This window comes from Diplotaxodon limnothrissa, linkage group LG15, assembly GCF_057381915.1.
Source record: "Diplotaxodon limnothrissa isolate DT_005_m linkage group LG15, D_limnothrissa_male_GT1.1, whole genome shotgun sequence".
NCBI lineage: Eukaryota > Metazoa > Chordata > Actinopteri > Cichliformes > Cichlidae > Diplotaxodon > Diplotaxodon limnothrissa.
In genome coordinates this window covers 35790161-35807178 of record NC_140610.1, presented here as the reverse complement: position 1 = coordinate 35807178, position 17018 = coordinate 35790161, and the positions used below count along the sequence as shown (strand labels likewise).

The 17018-nt window shown below is 41.3% G+C and overlaps 2 protein-coding genes across 2 annotated transcripts; one reads left to right on the top strand and one right to left on the bottom strand.

Moving 5' to 3' along the window:
• Positions 1–1254: 1254 nt before the first annotated feature.
• On the top strand, positions 1255–8663 carry rab3ab (RAB3A, member RAS oncogene family, b). Its single transcript, XM_085373282.1, has 4 exons — positions 1255–1479; positions 7010–7128; positions 7847–7971; positions 8473–8663. The coding sequence occupies exons 1-4, from the start codon at positions 1255–1257 to the stop codon at positions 8661–8663; spliced, it is 660 nt and encodes a 219-aa protein (XP_085229408.1).
• A 4804-nt stretch (positions 8664–13467) lies between these two features.
• LOC146617882 (transcription factor JunD-like) lies at positions 13468–15474 on the bottom strand. Its single transcript, XM_085371840.1, has one exon. The coding sequence runs from the start codon at positions 15312–15314 to the stop codon at positions 14493–14495; it is 822 nt and encodes a 273-aa protein (XP_085227966.1). The 5' UTR covers positions 15315–15474; the 3' UTR covers positions 13468–14492.
• Between the last annotated feature and the right edge of the window lie 1544 nt (positions 15475–17018).

Here is a 17018-nt window from a genome sequence, read left to right as displayed (position 1 = left end):
CCTTAATGGTGTTGCTGTTGGTGTAAATGTTAGGCTGGATTTTTAATAGAGTGTAACTTTGATCAAACATGTTTTACATAAATAATTAAAATAGAAAATTGTGGACGGGACTGGCTTTAAACTACATGGCTAGCTAGTGGGTACAAAACTCTATGCTAGCATGAAGTTCATCCTCATATACCTCCATCCACCGATGAGAATATTGCAATATGTGGTTGTGATTAATGCCCATGAAGCAAATGTGCATTGTGTAAAGCATACCAGTTAATCACTATCCTCTGTTATGCTGAGTCTAACAGATGCTGACAACGTCGTTTGTCTTAACATGCATTAAACGTACGATCTCTTCTGTGTTAAACAGCTCCTCTGCTGTTGTTTCAGCAGCCTCTTCTGTGTGTGTTTAATGAAATCGATGCTCATTAATTTAGCGTAATGTCCTGGCTGACAGTAGAAGCTGCTAATGCGTCTTAATGAATGCCTGCATTTTTATTTACTAGTCTGTGTATCTTTCGGACCCAGAATGTAGCATTTAGAGCCTTCGCTAATTGGCAGTGCCCATCCTTGTTCTTATTGTCACTGTGGTTCTTTGCACTTTGTACTGTGCAGATGGATGCCCCACAGTTTGGGGGTCCATCTGCCATCACCAAGAAGGATGGCCACCCCGTTCCACATCTTACATGCAACTATTTTTAACGTGTCATATATGGTTTTCTTATTAAAATGCTGGTAAAGGGAGAAATTCAAACTGGGGCTTTTGAGGTTTTGCCAGCAGCCCATTATCCTTTGGAAATAATAACTCTTTGGCATTTTTGCTTGAAACATTATTAAAGTCATTAAAGCTGATTAATTCCTTGTTAATTACCTAATCGCTGCATTTTCCTACTTCAAAGACGATACGCATTGTTTTCCCTAAAGCTTTATCAGATCTTCTACGCTGGTTTTCTAGTAACCCCAAGAAAATCTTATATTGGGTATTATCCTGACTGCTGATATCCATCTTCTATTTTCATATCTACACCTACTTCATATCAATTTGTGCTCTTTCTTGTTCTGTTGCTCATGATTTGTGCACCATATCTGAACAGTGTGAATCTCTCTTACTCAGAAAGCTCAGTTTGTCACTCTACAGAGTATTTTAGAAATGGAAGAAACAGAAAAATGTCATTTCTATTTCAGAGAACATTTACTGTGATCTTACAGTGAGGCCACTGCAGGAGTTTGGTTAAAGACTTTCTCTGTTGTCTTTGTCCACAGATGGCTTCAGCAACAGCAACCTACGGGCAGAAGGAGTCCTCTGACCAAAACTTTGATTATATGTTCAAGATCCTCATCATCGGCAACAGCAGCGTTGGAAAAACCTCCTTCTTGTTCCGCTACGCCGACGACTCCTTCACGCCGGCCTTTGTCAGCACAGTTGGCATCGACTTTAAGGTGAAGACTATCTACAGGAATGACAAGAGGATTAAATTACAGATCTGGGTAAGATGACAAGAAAAGAAAAAAAGTGCTATGAACCAAAAAGTATACCTACTTTGCTTACTAGTATCTGGTTAGTTTATATTATACTGGTTGACAGGTGTAAAGAAAAAACTGAGGTTCACACATACACACTTATGAGGGAAAACAAGACAACAGACACAGGGAGACAATATATATGCACCCAGATAACATGGGGAGACGTAAGTGATGAGACCCCAGCTAAAGCCAGGAGGAAGTTAAACCTAACATAAGACACAGTGAGCAACTTCTGTCAAAATAAAACAGGAAGTAACTAAACATGGAATCGTTAGCAGAGAGGAATTTTCACTTCATTTTAATTCAAACAGTCACAAACAGTCACCTCGAGGCCCTTTATATTGTAAGGTAAAGAAAGTACAATGATACACAGAAAGTCCCAACAATCAGATGTTCGCTTAACAGCAAGCGCTTGGCGACAGTGGGAAGGAAAAACTCCCTTTTAGCAGGAAGAAATCTCCTATAGGACAAGGCTCATGGAGGAGCAGCCATCATGGGGATGAAGCCATAGAGAAGGCTAGATTAACGGAACTCAGAACATAAACAGTACTAAATACTGACAGAAGCCAGATAACAAAGGTAACAAGAACTAAAGACTATATCAAGTTTTTTTAAAGATATAAAATATCTCTAAAAACAAACAAGGATTCAGAGCCCAGACACACCAAAGCCCAGGATGATGACAGATAATTTCTTTTACGTTGTTTTCAAAGTCTGCCCATAATTAGTACGACTATATGAATTTTTGAAAGTCAATGCATCTGGTTTGCTTTTGGTATTTGGTATATTTGGTGGTGTTGATTTGATCACTTCCTTGAGTTATTTCAAACTAGGACACACAGATGCTGTCCAATGAGAGGTTAACTTAGCAACACCAAGGAAATGCACCTGAAGTGTGTGTGTTTGTGGTGAGGAATGAGCTAATGCAAGAAGCACTGCACTTCATCACACGTTTCACACACATTTGTTGGTCAAAGCATTTATGCTTCCTTTTCTCCGCTTAGCTTTTCTGCACAGCAAATGCCCAGATGGGCTTACAGACAAGCATGAAATGTTTCCTCTGCACTGACATGTGAAATACATAAACAGGGTGTGTGGATGTGAGAAATAAAGCTGGGTTTCAGTTCCTTGTAAGTCTTTTTTTTCTCCATTCTCCAACTATTTTTGAAAGCAAGTGCAATGCCACAAATACCTTCCAGGAAGGATCGTCCTGCACGCACACACTTTTCAGACCATTTCGCCCCTGTCTATGACGTCAGGATTTTAACCTTGCCTTTAAAAATATTGTCATTGTCAGATTAAGGAATGTAGATATTCATGTTTTCCAATGGATTCTCATAATTGAGCAAATAAAAAAAAAAAACAGGAGTTGTAAGACCCTGCCCCGTGGTGCTGTTTTATTATGCAAAGTCAGATTCCAGTGAACACACAGATTTGCACACACCGGTGCCTTCGCTGCAGCCTGCACGTGCAGATGAACACCAACAGAGCAGAATACATTAGACGGTTACGGTGACACGTCCCCGGGAGCAAACAATAAGGTGTTTCCTCAGATGTGCGTTTGCTTCTACGGGCGCGAGGGTTAAAGACAGCTGAAGCTCTAAACTGCTCTAAACTCTTTGGTTTGAGCTGCAGGAAACTGGTGTTTAGGTGCCATGCTGTAGACAATTACATCATTTCCACCTTCACACCAAAGTTCTGCAGCAACCAGAGCTGTGATGGTGAGCAGAGCATTGAATTTGTGTGGCTGTGCACACGTGGATCTGTTTTGTGTGTAAGGCTGCCTCTGTTGTCAGCCTTTCCCAGGTCTTGCCTCTGGTAAGAAAGATACAATCGGCCAATCGGAGAAGAATAAACCTAAGACTGGGTGATGCTCTCCCCTCCCCCATTACTACACATCTCAGAAGATGCCCCCCTCCCTTTCGTTTCTGTCTCACGCACACAGACACACACACACGCACACACACTTCCTCCCCCACTGCTCAGCTAGCAGAGTAAAAATGAAAATGTTGGCATGAGCGCACAGTGCGTATATTTGTGCCACAGTGTGCAGTTATTCCAGTGTATGTTGATTTGTGCAGACCCGTGACATATACTTAGATGTCATACATGTTGTTTAAATGGCCACGTTTGAGAACGCGTCACGTTGCAGATAAAACTGAAGGCCTGAGAGGCCGTGTGGAGCTGCTTTCACAGCGCTCATGACAGCTGCAGTCCAAAGTAAAGACTTCTGGTATAGGCTACATTATCTCTTGCCAGTTGGAAAGATTATCATTTTATATTCCGTGGTAAGCCCTTAACTCTAAATTTGATGCTTAGCTCAAATATGAATAGTCCAGTGTTCATTATATAACACCACTCAGTGCTACCTACACTGACATTTTAGGTATAGAGCTGATGCACTTATCCAGAACAACTTGCAGCACACACTTAGTGGGTGAGCAAAAATAGGGTGCAAGCTGCAGTTGCAGAACATTATACAGTAACCATCAGTTTGGAAAGCATAGATCAAAGCGACAGCTCTCTGAAAATGCAATTTTCTAGTGACCCAAGTGTGATAATGTATGACTGAGTGAATAGATATATTCATGTCACGCACACACACACACACACATGTACTCATCAGTTTTTTGTGCACATGATGCTTTTTTTGTGTGTATTTATCTGGTTATCAGGACTTTTATTAAAAATGTGTTCTTGAAATTGAATTTTTCAACAGATTATTGAAAGGTAGGCATTTAGTTTATAGGAGCGTGTGTGATAAAATGTACCTATAGCAGTAATGATTTAGCTAAAAGTACGAGTTCTTTTGACACAATTTCAGCTTTTTCCATAGCTGATTGTTGAGATTATCTTTGTCTTTCCTTCAAGTAAACCCTTAAAATGACTTAATAAGGATTATAAGGGTTTACTTAAAAGATTAATTCACTTTTTTCTTTCACTCTCTAATTAAATCTTAGCTGAGAAGTCTGACACTACTATCATATCTTTAGCTGAAGCTTCAGGTAGCAGCTGGTTAGCTTAGCATAGTGAGAAAAAACAGATGAAAACAGCTAGCTCTGCTCTGTTTGAAGGTAACTGTTGCAGGTTTGACAGCTCTTTTTGGATTGGCTGAGGCTCAGGAAGAAAGGTTGGTGGTTTGAGCCCTGTCATCTCCAGTCAGCATGCCAAATGTCCTTTGGCCAAATGTCCAAACTCCACTCTTCGATGCATCCATCAGAGTATGATTGTGTGTTAATGTTAGAAAGAAAACACTTAAATCGGAAAAAGCTCACCTGTTAGCATGATTTAAGTTATTCTATCTACAAACTTATAAAACCTTTGAGATATGATTTATATCTGTGCTAAGTTATCAGCTACAGCTAGCAAACGTAACATAGGTAACACATGTACCTGAATATCAGTACTAACTAACAGACAGGTGTAAGGACTCAAAGCAGACTCTACAGGCTGTTCAACAAACAGCTCATGTTTAATAGTGTAAGAAACAACAATTCAAGATAGAATAGAAAAAAATCCAAATTTGTCAAATACATAGGGAGGAACAACAGGAAGATAAACAGTCATCACAACAAAGACAAGCTGAAGCCATTAAATACACAGGTGGAATAATCAGAGACAAAGGAAGTACAACTAAATACAAGGAAGAAAAGACAAACCAAAACAGGAAGTAACATAAGAACCACTTAGAAACTTGACAATGAGACACAGGAGGCAGGAAAACCAAAGTCTAAGAAATTTACGTATGTGACAATACAGCGTTAACTATAGCTACAAAGAAAACTGGATCTGAAAACTAAAAGAGATTGTAGGCAAAGCTAACAATACAATCATAAAGAAACCAAATATATACTTTGTTAAATAGAACACAAAACCCAAAGAACACTGTAAATATGAGAAATCAATAAGTAAGTACAAAAACTCAGGGTCCATGACACTGTGCCACATGTTATTTGTCAGATAATTAAAAATGTCCATAAGGAACAATACTACAAACACAGTTTGGTCATTTTTACTGGGAGTGGCGCCTGGCAGATAGTGACCAGCTACAGCCTGCAGTGACAGCCCGAAATTTAAGCCTTAGGTTGAACTTCTGGTTGAGCCATAAAAAATGTGCCCATAGTACAACTGTTACCCAGAGAGAAACTACCCATAAAGGCCAAAGCCGACAGGGGGAAAGAAAAACTCCTATTTAGCAGGAAGAAATCTCCTGTAGAACCAGACTCATGGTCAATAGGCCAAATATGTCTTCATTTAAGTGTGTAATGGTTAAGCTCACAGAGGGAACTTTTAATTTTTGGGTTGAGTCAGTGTTTAGTTAGTGAAGTTGTAACCTGACCAAATACAGCATTTGTCTGGCTAATAACCCTTCACCATAACCCAACAGGCAAGAGAGAGGCATTGGTCACCTTAACTGACTCTTGGCAAGAAACTAAATAAGCACATTTCCCAAAATGCCATATGTGTGCTTGCAGAAGAAAAAAAACCCACACACATCTCTGATTGTGTGCACTGGCTGTATGACTATCCAAATGGTTTTGAATGCCAGTGTCAAACAAAGAGTTCATCCTGTGAAGTGTAAACCAGCATGAGACTTTTTTTTAATCTCTGCACCGACAGCTGAGGGATGCTGTTGGAACAGAAGCCGCTCAGCTTACAAGGTGAGGCAGGGTGTTGGCTAGCTGTAACACTGTGCTTTAATTCCCTGAGCAATAATCAGGGTAATGCTTGTATTACCTGCAAAAGTGACTGATTACATTAAATTAAACCTTTAAAACACAGTTATGTACTTGCCCGATGTGTCAAAGCTGTAAGTAAAGATAGGTTTTCTAATACTTTCTGCTCTGAATCGTCAGCACCTTTCCAACAGCAGTGAGGGCTGTAGATAAACTCCCCAATTACACCAACACACACGGAGCTGCTGTTTGCTTTTTCTACTGCTTTTTCTACTTGTACTCACAGTGCTGTGGGAGCGCACTGTGACATTAAAACACACACCTGAGCGATACACTGTGTCACATTGTCAGCAGGATTCTGGCACTGCTTATTCAGCAATATAGATGATGTAATTGTATTGCATGTTATCAGCTTTTCATTACCTGATTTAAACTGCTGTGTGAAGTATGAGGAAATATAATTCACATTTCTGCTCCTGGGTAACCAAATTGTTTCTTTAATTCTTCTTTTTTCAGCTGCCACAGTGGATCCTCTGTCTCCATTGTACCCTATCTATCGTACCCTGCCATCTTCTTCAGTCACACCAACCTTCTGCATGTCCTCCTTTATTACATCCCTAAATTTCCTCTGTAGCGTTCCTCTTTTTTCTCCTGTCTAGCAGCTCCGTCTTTAACACCGATTGCCCAATATGTCCACTATCTGTCCTCTCCACATGTCTAAAACCAATCTTAATCTCCAGACTCTCTTTGTTTGAGCCACTCTGCAGTAACATGATAAAAACAATCACTGTAATTAAATTGCTCTTTTCTTTCCTCAGGACACGGCTGGCCAGGAACGTTACCGCACCATTACCACAGCTTACTACCGAGGAGCCATGGGCTTCATTCTCATGTATGACATTACCAATGAGGATTCCTTCAACGCTGTCCAGGACTGGTATGTCATTGGCTGGGGTAGTGCTGATGATAAGGGGGACTACAACATATAAGCAAGTAGGATAAACACCACTAAAAAAATTATTATTTGGATGCTGTATCCTGTGTAAAACAGTGCTGTTATGTTCTTTTTAAGTTTCTGTTTGGTGCTTTTTAGGCACCAAAAATCACCCTCTATCGCTCTTTTTCTGGTGAGACAAAGAGTTGTGCGGATGATGAATGAAACTGCATCTAGAGATTTAGTATCTCTCTAGAAATAGATGCAGGGATACAGGGGGATAGAAGAACAGAGCCACTGATCCGGTTCAGGTTTCTGTCTATTTTAATAGACCACAGTATGAGCTTTCTGTCTCTGCAGAGTAATGAGATGCGATCGTGATATCTTTTCCTTTTTGTTGTGCTATATAACCTGACCAGCACATCACAGAGGACCATTCCATTTATTTTCCACCTACTCGGTCATACCTTGTTGTTGATATTGCCTGTGTTTATGGGCAATTCAGTCTTTAAGTTTCAGTACGGACTTACAGTAAAATCAAATAAATCACACTGATCCTTTGATTTTTATTGTGTGCGTGCACAATTTGAGAGTTTTTAGATTCAGATTCATTTTTTTACCTCTTCAATCAGTGCGATCCTGAATTTTGGGGGAAAAAAACCCTTTAATGTTGCATTCAGACGTCCCAGCCTTTGACTTTCCTCTCTGACCCCGCCCTCAGGTCGACTCAGATTAAGACGTACTCATGGGACAATGCCCAGGTGCTGCTGGTAGGAAACAAGTGTGACATGGAGGATGAGCGAGTGGTGAACTCAGAGAGAGGTCGTCAGCTGTCCGAACACCTCGGTGAGTTCATGCTGAACACACACACGCACAAAATTCAACCTTGCGAGTTTACAAGATATGTAACTTTTTATATTCAAATGGCTCTTTTGCAGACTAATAGTGCTTGTGATGTTTTAGGAACATGAGTGGAGTCTTCTCTGAGGCTGGTACCGCCTGATAAGCCAGGAAGGAGTTTGCAGTTTGCACTTTATCTGCCCCTTTGGGTTCAAACCTATCGGCCAGCTGTTGCTTTTCTGTGCAGAGTTTGCATGTTACTCCCTGTTCCCGTGTTGGTTTTCTCTGGCTGTTCTGGCTTCCTCCCGCAGTCCAAAGGCAAATACGCTAGGTCAAATTGTTGTAAAAGGTTATCTGTCTCTGTGTGTTAACTTTGTGAGTCACTGGAATGATCTGCAACCGCACCACCAAATGTAATCTGCCCGGCAGATAGCAAGGTGTATCCCTTGTTGACTGACAGACCGAACACAGCTCGGCGACCTCTCTCATGCTCTGTTTCTCCTCCAGGTTTCGAGTTCTTCGAGGCCAGTGCCAAGGACAACATCAATGTGAAGCAGACCTTTGAGCGCCTGGTCGACATCATCTGTGAAAAGATGTCTGAGAGTCTGGACGCCGGCGATCCCGCTGTCACAGGGGCCAAACAGGGGCCCCAGCTGACAGAGCAGCCCGCTCCTCCTCACCAGGACTGTGCATGTTAAAGCTGACTCCTTTCCAAAACCCTTTTCCACTGTCTTTCTCCTTGTCCTCCTTTCAGCTGGACCCCAGGTCCTTGGGTCTGTACTTCATCACCCGTTTCACTCCTTTTCCTGCTCGTCTCTGTAGGAAGATTGGCTAAAGGTCACAAGAATCAAGCTGAAAAGTGTCTGAAAAGTGTCTGAATTGGTGTTTTTACTGTGGTTGCTCCTGGTTTCTCTGCACAAATGAGCTAAAAGGTCATTCAAAAAGTGCAGGTGCTGGTATGATGCCAAAGCACCTTAAATCAAGCTGCAGTTTCAGACTCTTTGCAGCCTGGTTCTTGAAGCTTTTCAACCCGTCCTATGTTGTTTCCCTGATCCTCGGTGTGGTTTTACAAGAAGGATTTGACGGCGTAACGTACACCCTCAGAGTGCCATTAAAATCCTTCCCATGTTTACAGTTCTTTGTTTCATGTCAGTTGAATATCTTGGAAAAGATGCCAGCCTTGGATTTGGTGACCAAGAGGGCCACACTGCTCAGTTCGGTAGGAGTGGTGATCCAGCTGAGATCTGCTCGGTATCAATGTAATGCATTTCATATATGTCATTAAATGTCTCTTTTGTTGTCTCACCAAGTTTCAGAACAGATAGCAAGCGTTCTGTCTTTCCGTTGTTCATCTGACTATTTCGCCTTTTTTCATTTTTTACATTTCTTTTTGTACTTTGGCGCCCCCCTTTTTTTCCCCTACAGCAAAACACTTAGGGGGGTGAGAGGGATGCGAACAAATTATAACTAAGTGAAAAAATAGCAAAAAATGAAGAGACACATTTTATTTAATTATATTTATTTCAAATGTACATATAAATGTTGTGCAATATATATATCTATATACATAACATCTACAGGTATGCATTTCTGGATAGGTATAAAGACGGTACGAAGCTCTGTGAGGACAGTATCTGGTATAAAAGGCCTGTTTGTTTGGAGGTTGTGTCGAAGCGTGTCTCCTGCGAGCCGCTGAATTTCACTCTTGTTTATGTCTCGTGCTACTTTCAGAAATAATGCACCATCATAAATCGAAACTTTCTGCTAAATTACTAACAAGTCTAAATCCGTCTGGTGTGGTTTTCACTGCTGTGACACGTAGCATCGTTGCGTAAGTTCTATTTTAGAGGAAGGAGATGCATTTCTTTTTCAGAATAGTCTTAAAGCCATTTAGGTTCTCAGTGTTTGTATAATAGAAAAGGTTTTAATGTGTCTTTGTCTTTGTCACTGGAAGATAAAGGGAAAAATAGGAGGCTGTCTAAAAAGCATCTTTGTGCGACACAGTTGAAAGTATTTTCCATCAGGTGGAAAAAATTCTGCAGATACCTTTTTTTGTAAAATACTGAAGTTGAGGTCATGTAACAGCTAAAACCTTCAGACTTCAGGCTTTCATCTCTTTGATTGCTGTCCTCAAATATAAAGACACTGAAACATTTCATCAATCTTTGAAGGACAAGAGCGATGTTACTTCTTTGATATTCCAGGGTATTTTGCTTTCTGTTGGTAGCTTGCCTGCAGGCAGTGAAAGAAACATCAGGATAGATTAGGATGATTCCCAAAACGGCCAGATTGGAGTTTGTTGTGGTTACTTGGCAGATCTACTGATCTTTGACCTCTAGGTGAGTACAGTATGCTGGCTTGCTTTCAAAATCATTCAACAACTACAGTCCTGAGCTTCTGTCTTGCTGGTTGAGACTTACAGAGAGTAGAGATCATGCTGACACATGGTACAGCACCGTAGCGAGATTCAAGACAGGAAAAACATGTATGGCAACATGTGTGGGGTGTAATCCGTATATATGTGTTTGATTGCATTATTCTGAAAGAGAACTCGTTTCTTTTCTGGACGGAGACAGCGTATCAAATAACATGTTGACTCCTCGTGTTTATCTGCTTAATAAAAAAACACTACGCGATTAATACCACTAACACCTCAGTATTACGGATAAATGTGGGCTCTTGTGTGGGCGTCGGTTTATTTGTGTGTTTGCGTTTGATCTCAGTCTTCAGGTAAATTATGGACCGCACTGTTTAAATACGAAGCAAGCGTAAAGCAGCTGAAGGCTCGAGCCAATGCAGGAGTTAAATATTCAGTACTGGGAAAGTATTTGCACTTTGGTTTTATTACAGTTTTAACGGTTAAAACTGGCTTACTGGGTATTCCTTCTTTATACTTCACCAAAGATTGCTTAAGAAGCAGCTCGCTGTTTTTGCTGTGGGGTGCCAGGTCGAGGAGTGTAACCAATTTTAAACGTTTAAACAAGTAATAAAACAAGTTCCTCACAGGGAAATATTGTGAGTCCTGTTCATATCAAAAGGATTTCATATCAAAAGGATTTCATATCAGCGTTAACCCATATTGATGAATGGGATGACATCTATGGACTGAAAGGGCAAAGCGCTACTGGATGAAAATCAGTAATGAATGACTTTGTAAAGCTCGTGTCTCATGTTTGGCAGGAACTTCAATACTATAAAAAACTGAGTCTCCATTCAGAGTGGTGTTATTAGAACAGGAAGTGATTTGGCCAGTAAATATGACTATAAACTGCGGAGATGATTTTGATCCTGCATACATTTTACTTCTTACTGGTTGTGACTGTTTCCTTTCTGGTAAAATCCAAAACTTTGAACTGTTCTCCTTTCTAATATGTCTTCCTCTCCATATAAACCCTGTCTGTAAATACTCTACCTTTGAGTCATATGTGTGGATTGTGTTGTATTGACTCAGGCTTGCATTGAAAAAAGAAGAAGAAAAAAAAAGACCTGAAATCCCCCAAAGAGCCATGTTGTACTGTACCCTGCATTCATTTCTAGGCCTGCTTGTGAATGAATGTGTCACTCAGCTACGAAGCAATACAAACTACAGTATGTACACAAAAACAAACGCCATCCAGCTTGGTAGAGGTTGCCGACTGTAGAGCTTCTACTAGCACGCAGAAATAACATGTGACTTGATTTGGTCTTGTATCACTGCCTCTTCAGTTCCCTCTCAGCCATTTAAAGTGAGAGAATATGCTGTGGATGTTTTTATCTGTACTTTGTGGTAAAACAATAATTAAAAAAAAGTTGCTAACATTCAGTTTACTGTGGTTTTTGAAGTGTTTCTGCCCTCAGTGAATGCTTTTACCTGGCGCTTCTTCAACATCCAGTGAGGTTTTTACTCTGAACTTAAGATTCAGATTAGTTTAAAATAATAACATATGACAGACGCTTGAGTCACCAGGATTTAGCATGAAATTGTCATTTTGGTGGCAAATATCTGGCTGCTAGTAGCTTCAACATCCTCAGGATGTCACTCTTTCACTTTTCATTTTTGAAAGAAATTTGAAGAAAATCTCAGAAACTAGTCAGTGTCCGTCAAAGACCCAGAGACAGAGAGAAGGGCATTTAAATTTTAAACAACTCACCTGCCACTTTATTAGGTACATTTGTTCAATTGTTTGGTAACATATATGTGCAATCATCCAGTCACATAGAACCAACTCAATGCATTTTAGGCATACAGTTCAAACCAGACATCTGAACGGGGAGGAAAGGTAATATAAGTCACTGTAAATGCAGCTGATAGGCGGGCCTGATGTATTTCAGAGACTGTTGAGCTGTTGAGATTTTGCCATGCAGCCTTCTTTTGGAGAATGGTCTCCAAAAGAGCAGCAGTTCTCTTATCAAAAAGCCTTAATGATAACTGAGATGAGAGGGCGTCAGCAATTAAAATGATTACATCTTAAACAACCAAGGTATGCAGAGGAGCATCTCTGAGTGCACAACACACTGAGTCCTGAAGCAGATGGGCTACAGCATCAGAAGATCGCAGTTCAGTCAGCTAGAAACATTAAACTGAAGCTATAATTCACCCAGGCTCACAAAAACTGGACAGCAGAAGATTACAAAAAATGTTCTCTGGTCTACTGAGACTCAGTTTCTGCTGCAAGATTGAGAGGATTATACTGATGGCTCATTTAAACACCACAGCCTACCTGAGCATTGTTTCTGACCATCTATCCCCTTATCACCACAGTGAACTCATCTTCTGATGGCTGCTTTTAGCAGGATAACACATCGTGTCACAAAGGTCAAATCATCTTAAGCTGCTTTCTTGAACACTACAGAACATGGCCTCATAACAGTCACTGGAAGCATCTGTGGGCGTGGGAGATTCTTATAATTTCAGAATAAAATATTGGTACAAATATCTACAAAACAGCTGGTTGAGTTCTGCTCGGAGTTGACAACATCCAAATAAGTGATTCAGGCAGCTGTCATGATTTGGAGCTATCAAAATAAAACTGAATTAAACTGAACTGAATAGATGTGCTGGATGAATCTCGTCCACTGCCACGAAGGTCAGAAACATTTTGTCCTAAAATGCTCTTGTTTCATTTGTAATTGCACAAATAACCAGCAGAGGGGGAAATCCTCCAGCCTGATGCTTTTATACAGAAATCTAAACAACAGATGAAATTATACTGCCAAAATGTGTTAATGCAACACTGAATCACTAATTCTGAACAGCAAGATAAAATTACACTCCTTAAAGGGATCATTTCCATAAAGTGGCAGAGAAAAAAAATAACAGGTAAACAACAGGTAGTTTCACAATCATTCGAAAACTAATCTTAATGTAACTGCCCTTCATGAAACTGACCATGAAGCCTGACCTGTTTAACACCTTATTTACTGTAGACTACATGTGACCTTCATTACGTGCAGGTAAAAAACCCCCCAATAAAAAACAGCGAGGCTGGCTAAAATATGGAGGAAACAGTGTTTATTGCCCAGCAGCATTTATTTCAAACACAACCGCATAAAGCCGAATAACTGTAGGCTAGAGGTGATCGCAACAGTCAGCGCGAACAGAAAGATTACACTCTTCTTCACATTTAAAACAAGAACACATTTGCAGTAAAGACTCGGTAGAGTATTAAAAAAAGAAAGAAAGAAAGAGAAATACACAAGTGTGCAGGTTACAGATAATAAACACTGATTAATTCCTCATGTGAACCCAGCAGCGAGCGACATTCGAGTTTGTCAGCAACATGCAAATTGTTCCCTACAGAAATCCACAGCATGTAGGCTATAAGTGTAGATCAGATCTCATGTATCAAATATGGGTGTGGTTGGCGTTTTCCCTTCTTCTTTTTACAACCAAATCCCTCATATTTTAAGAATATCAGAATCATAAATGTGTATATTATCGTAGAAACACTGTCTGTCTGTTTGGTCCAGCTGACGACTGCATATAAGCAGTCAGTAAACACGTATACGCGACTCTTTCTCCCATTAGGAAAGCCCATGGCATCATTTCATTGAAAATACTGGCAGTTTAAAGCTGCCTTGTTCAATAGTAAACATACATAGAATTAGTTATGTAGAATATATTAGAGGCAAATGCCCTTCATTTCGGCACCAAAATAAATACACCAATTTGACTTAAAAATCAAATACATCATATTGATTTGTTCTATCCGCCAAGTGGGGGCGAGTTTGAACAAATGGTCGAGGAACGCAAACACAGTTTGACTTGCTGCTGGCTGGTATCCGCGCTGAGGTCCATGTGTTGATGTATTTTGTGCCAGGTGTGTTTTACGTTTGATCAATCATAAAAGTTCAGTTTTCTTTTCGATTTTTTTTTTTGTTAAACAGACGAACATGAATGTACAGTTTTGGCCAACGTGGCCTGGCATTCATCCCCTGCGCGTAACGGCACACATCTGGGCTACGAGACACACGGAAACCCCAACATTAACAAAGTCCAAGGAGCTTATAAGCTGGTCAGTGGCCCAACAGCAGGTTAGTCCCTCCGACTAGTGCACTTGAACCTCGTGTGGCAGCAGCTGGCAACCGCTGTTCACATGGGTGAGCACCTTCTGCTTCAGCTGGGCCACTTGCTCCCTCAGCAGGCTAGCTGTCGAGGCCAGGTCGGTGTTTTGGGTTTTCAGCGATTTGACCTTGTCCTCCAGCCTGGAGATGCGCTCCAGTTTGCGCCTCCGACACTTGGAGGCTGCGATTCGGTTCCTGAGCCTCTTCCTCTCGGCTTTGATGCGCTCCTGAGAGTCCATGTCGATCGGAGACAGCGGCGGGCTCTCTCCGAAGCTCTGAACGTCGGGGACCGTCTGAGGCTCCTCCTTCAGCGGCTGGACCCGAGACAGCTCTGGCTGCGGCGGGGCTGCCCCTAAATGATGTGACGGAGGAGGCGGGAAAGGGACCGTGTCCGTGGTGTAGTTGACAGTGGTTCCCAGCGGCCCACTGCCGTAACTGTTCAGGTTCGTGTACACCGGTAGATCCGGCTGCACGGTGACTGGGGCGATGTTAGCCCCGAGATCCAGGGTGCTGCTGGGCGGCGCGCCTCCGTTCAGCTGGTTCTGCTTGTGTAAATCCTCCAGCGCCTTCACGAAGCCCTCGGCGAACTCCTGCTCGTCCGTCACCGTCTTCGGGTAGAGGAACTGGGAGCTGGTCGGAGTCGTGGTGACCATTCCGTTGGACTGGATGATTAGCCTTTCCAGCTCTGGAGAGGCCAGCTTGAGCAGCCCAAGGTCCGGGGAGCTGAGGATGCTCTCAGCGTCGCGGAGGTGCGGTTTCAGGTCTGCGTCGTCCGCCAAGCTCAAGTTAATATCCTTCTTCATCATTATTTCCGTGGGTACAATGACAAGTGGCGCTGCTCGACACTCCCTCAGAACTGTGTCCTGCCCATAACCTCACAGAGACGAACCGCGCCGGGAATGATCTGCTCTTAAAATGAATACAACACTTGCAACACTTGTGTGAACACCCCGTGTCGCTCTTCTCCTCTCCTACAGGATCTGAATACACGCCCGCGCGCACCGCCCCGAGCTTTTCTAGCCTGGCACGTTCCATTATGTCACGCCGGAGCGCGCGTATTGGGTAGAAATTACGTTTTCCAGTCTTATATTTGAATAAAAGGACGGGCCGAGCAGAGGATGCAGACAGAGGTCTCACTCAGCGTTGGTTTCAATAGTTTCTCTCCCACCCTGGTTATTTAGTCTCCACTTTGATTTATGAGTCATCCAGTTTAAATCGAGCATTACGCACACCTAAAAGCAGATCACTAACAAAAGTGGCTCAGAAATGTGTGCCGTGGACAGACTGAGTCACCCTGTTAAAAGTGAAGTAGTTTGTAATTACAGTTAGATCGATAAGATAAAGGCACACTCTTTTATAGTTGTGCACTTGTCCACCACCACAGTGGATTATTAAATCAAATGATCAATATAAGACTGAAGAGCAGACTTTCAGCTCTAACTTGAGGGATTAAAAAATCTTACTTTAACTGCATTTTATAGCTTTTTGTTGATTGTAATTTTAGATATGACGACCAAAGTCAGAAAAGTCTGGATGAGGCTTAAAAACAAATAAACTAACAAACTATTTGGTTTATTATTGTCAAAAAGGAATGCACTGACCAACCTGGCTTTATATATATATATATGTGTGTGTGTGTGTGTGTGTGTGTGTGTGTGTGTGTGTGTGTGTGTGTGTGTGTGTGTGTGTGTGTGTGTGTGTGTGTGTGTGTGTGTGTGTGTATATGTATATATATAAATAAACCAGCGGTTGTAACGAACAGGAAGGCCAGATCAAACCAAACTTTTTAGACAAAGAGCCTGCACAGTTCTATAAACATGACAGATGAAACCAGAGTTAAGTTGGACAAAAATGATGGGAAGAGAAAAGAAACAGCTCATGATCAGGGGAGTAACACATTATCTGTCAAACACTGGGGACATAGTATTAAGGATATCAAATGGTTAATGCCTCAAAGCATACTGCAAGAGCAACCCAAGAGTTGCTCAAGGAAAAGAAATGAGATATTCTTCGATGGCCAAGTCAGTCACCTGATCACAACCCAACATGCTTTTCAGTTATTAAATACAAAACTGAAAGTACAAAAACCCACAACCAATCAGCAAAAAAGTGGCTGCAATGAAGGCCTGACAGAGCACCTCAAGGGAGGACAGAATTTTTATCCAAGCACTGAAAACAATCCTTATATTTAAAATCATGTTAAGTTGTTGAATGAATGGTGAGCCTGTGATAACGAGGGACCTGTGTGTAAAAATGGCTTTAATTCCAAAACAGTATTTTTTTTGTAAAACTTCTCAAACAGCTGAAAGTCTACAAACTGTAAACGTTGATTGATTTGTCTTTTTTTGTTGTTTTCTGTTTTTTAACTCAGTCTTCAAGAGAAACAGTAGAATATGTTAAGCCTTATATAATATTCCAGATTTTCTGTATGCTGTTAAACATGTAGTGCTTTTACTCTCATTCTACCACAAACTCCAGTCACAGCGAGGGACAAAGTCAACTTATGTGAT

Coding starts and splice junctions, on each gene's coding strand:
- LOC146617882 (XM_085371840.1), bottom strand. CDS start 15,314: ATGATGAAGAAGGATATTAACTTGAGCTTGGCGGACGACGCAGACCTG.
- rab3ab (XM_085373282.1), top strand. CDS start 1,255: ATGGCTTCAGCAACAGCAACCTACGGGCAGAAGGAGTCCTCTGACCAA. Junction 1,480..7,009: donor GGATTAAATTACAGATCTGG/GTAAGATGACAA, acceptor TTCTTTCCTCAG/GACACGGCTGGCCAGGAACG. Junction 7,972..8,472: donor TCAGCTGTCCGAACACCTCG/GTGAGTTCATGC, acceptor TTTCTCCTCCAG/GTTTCGAGTTCTTCGAGGCC.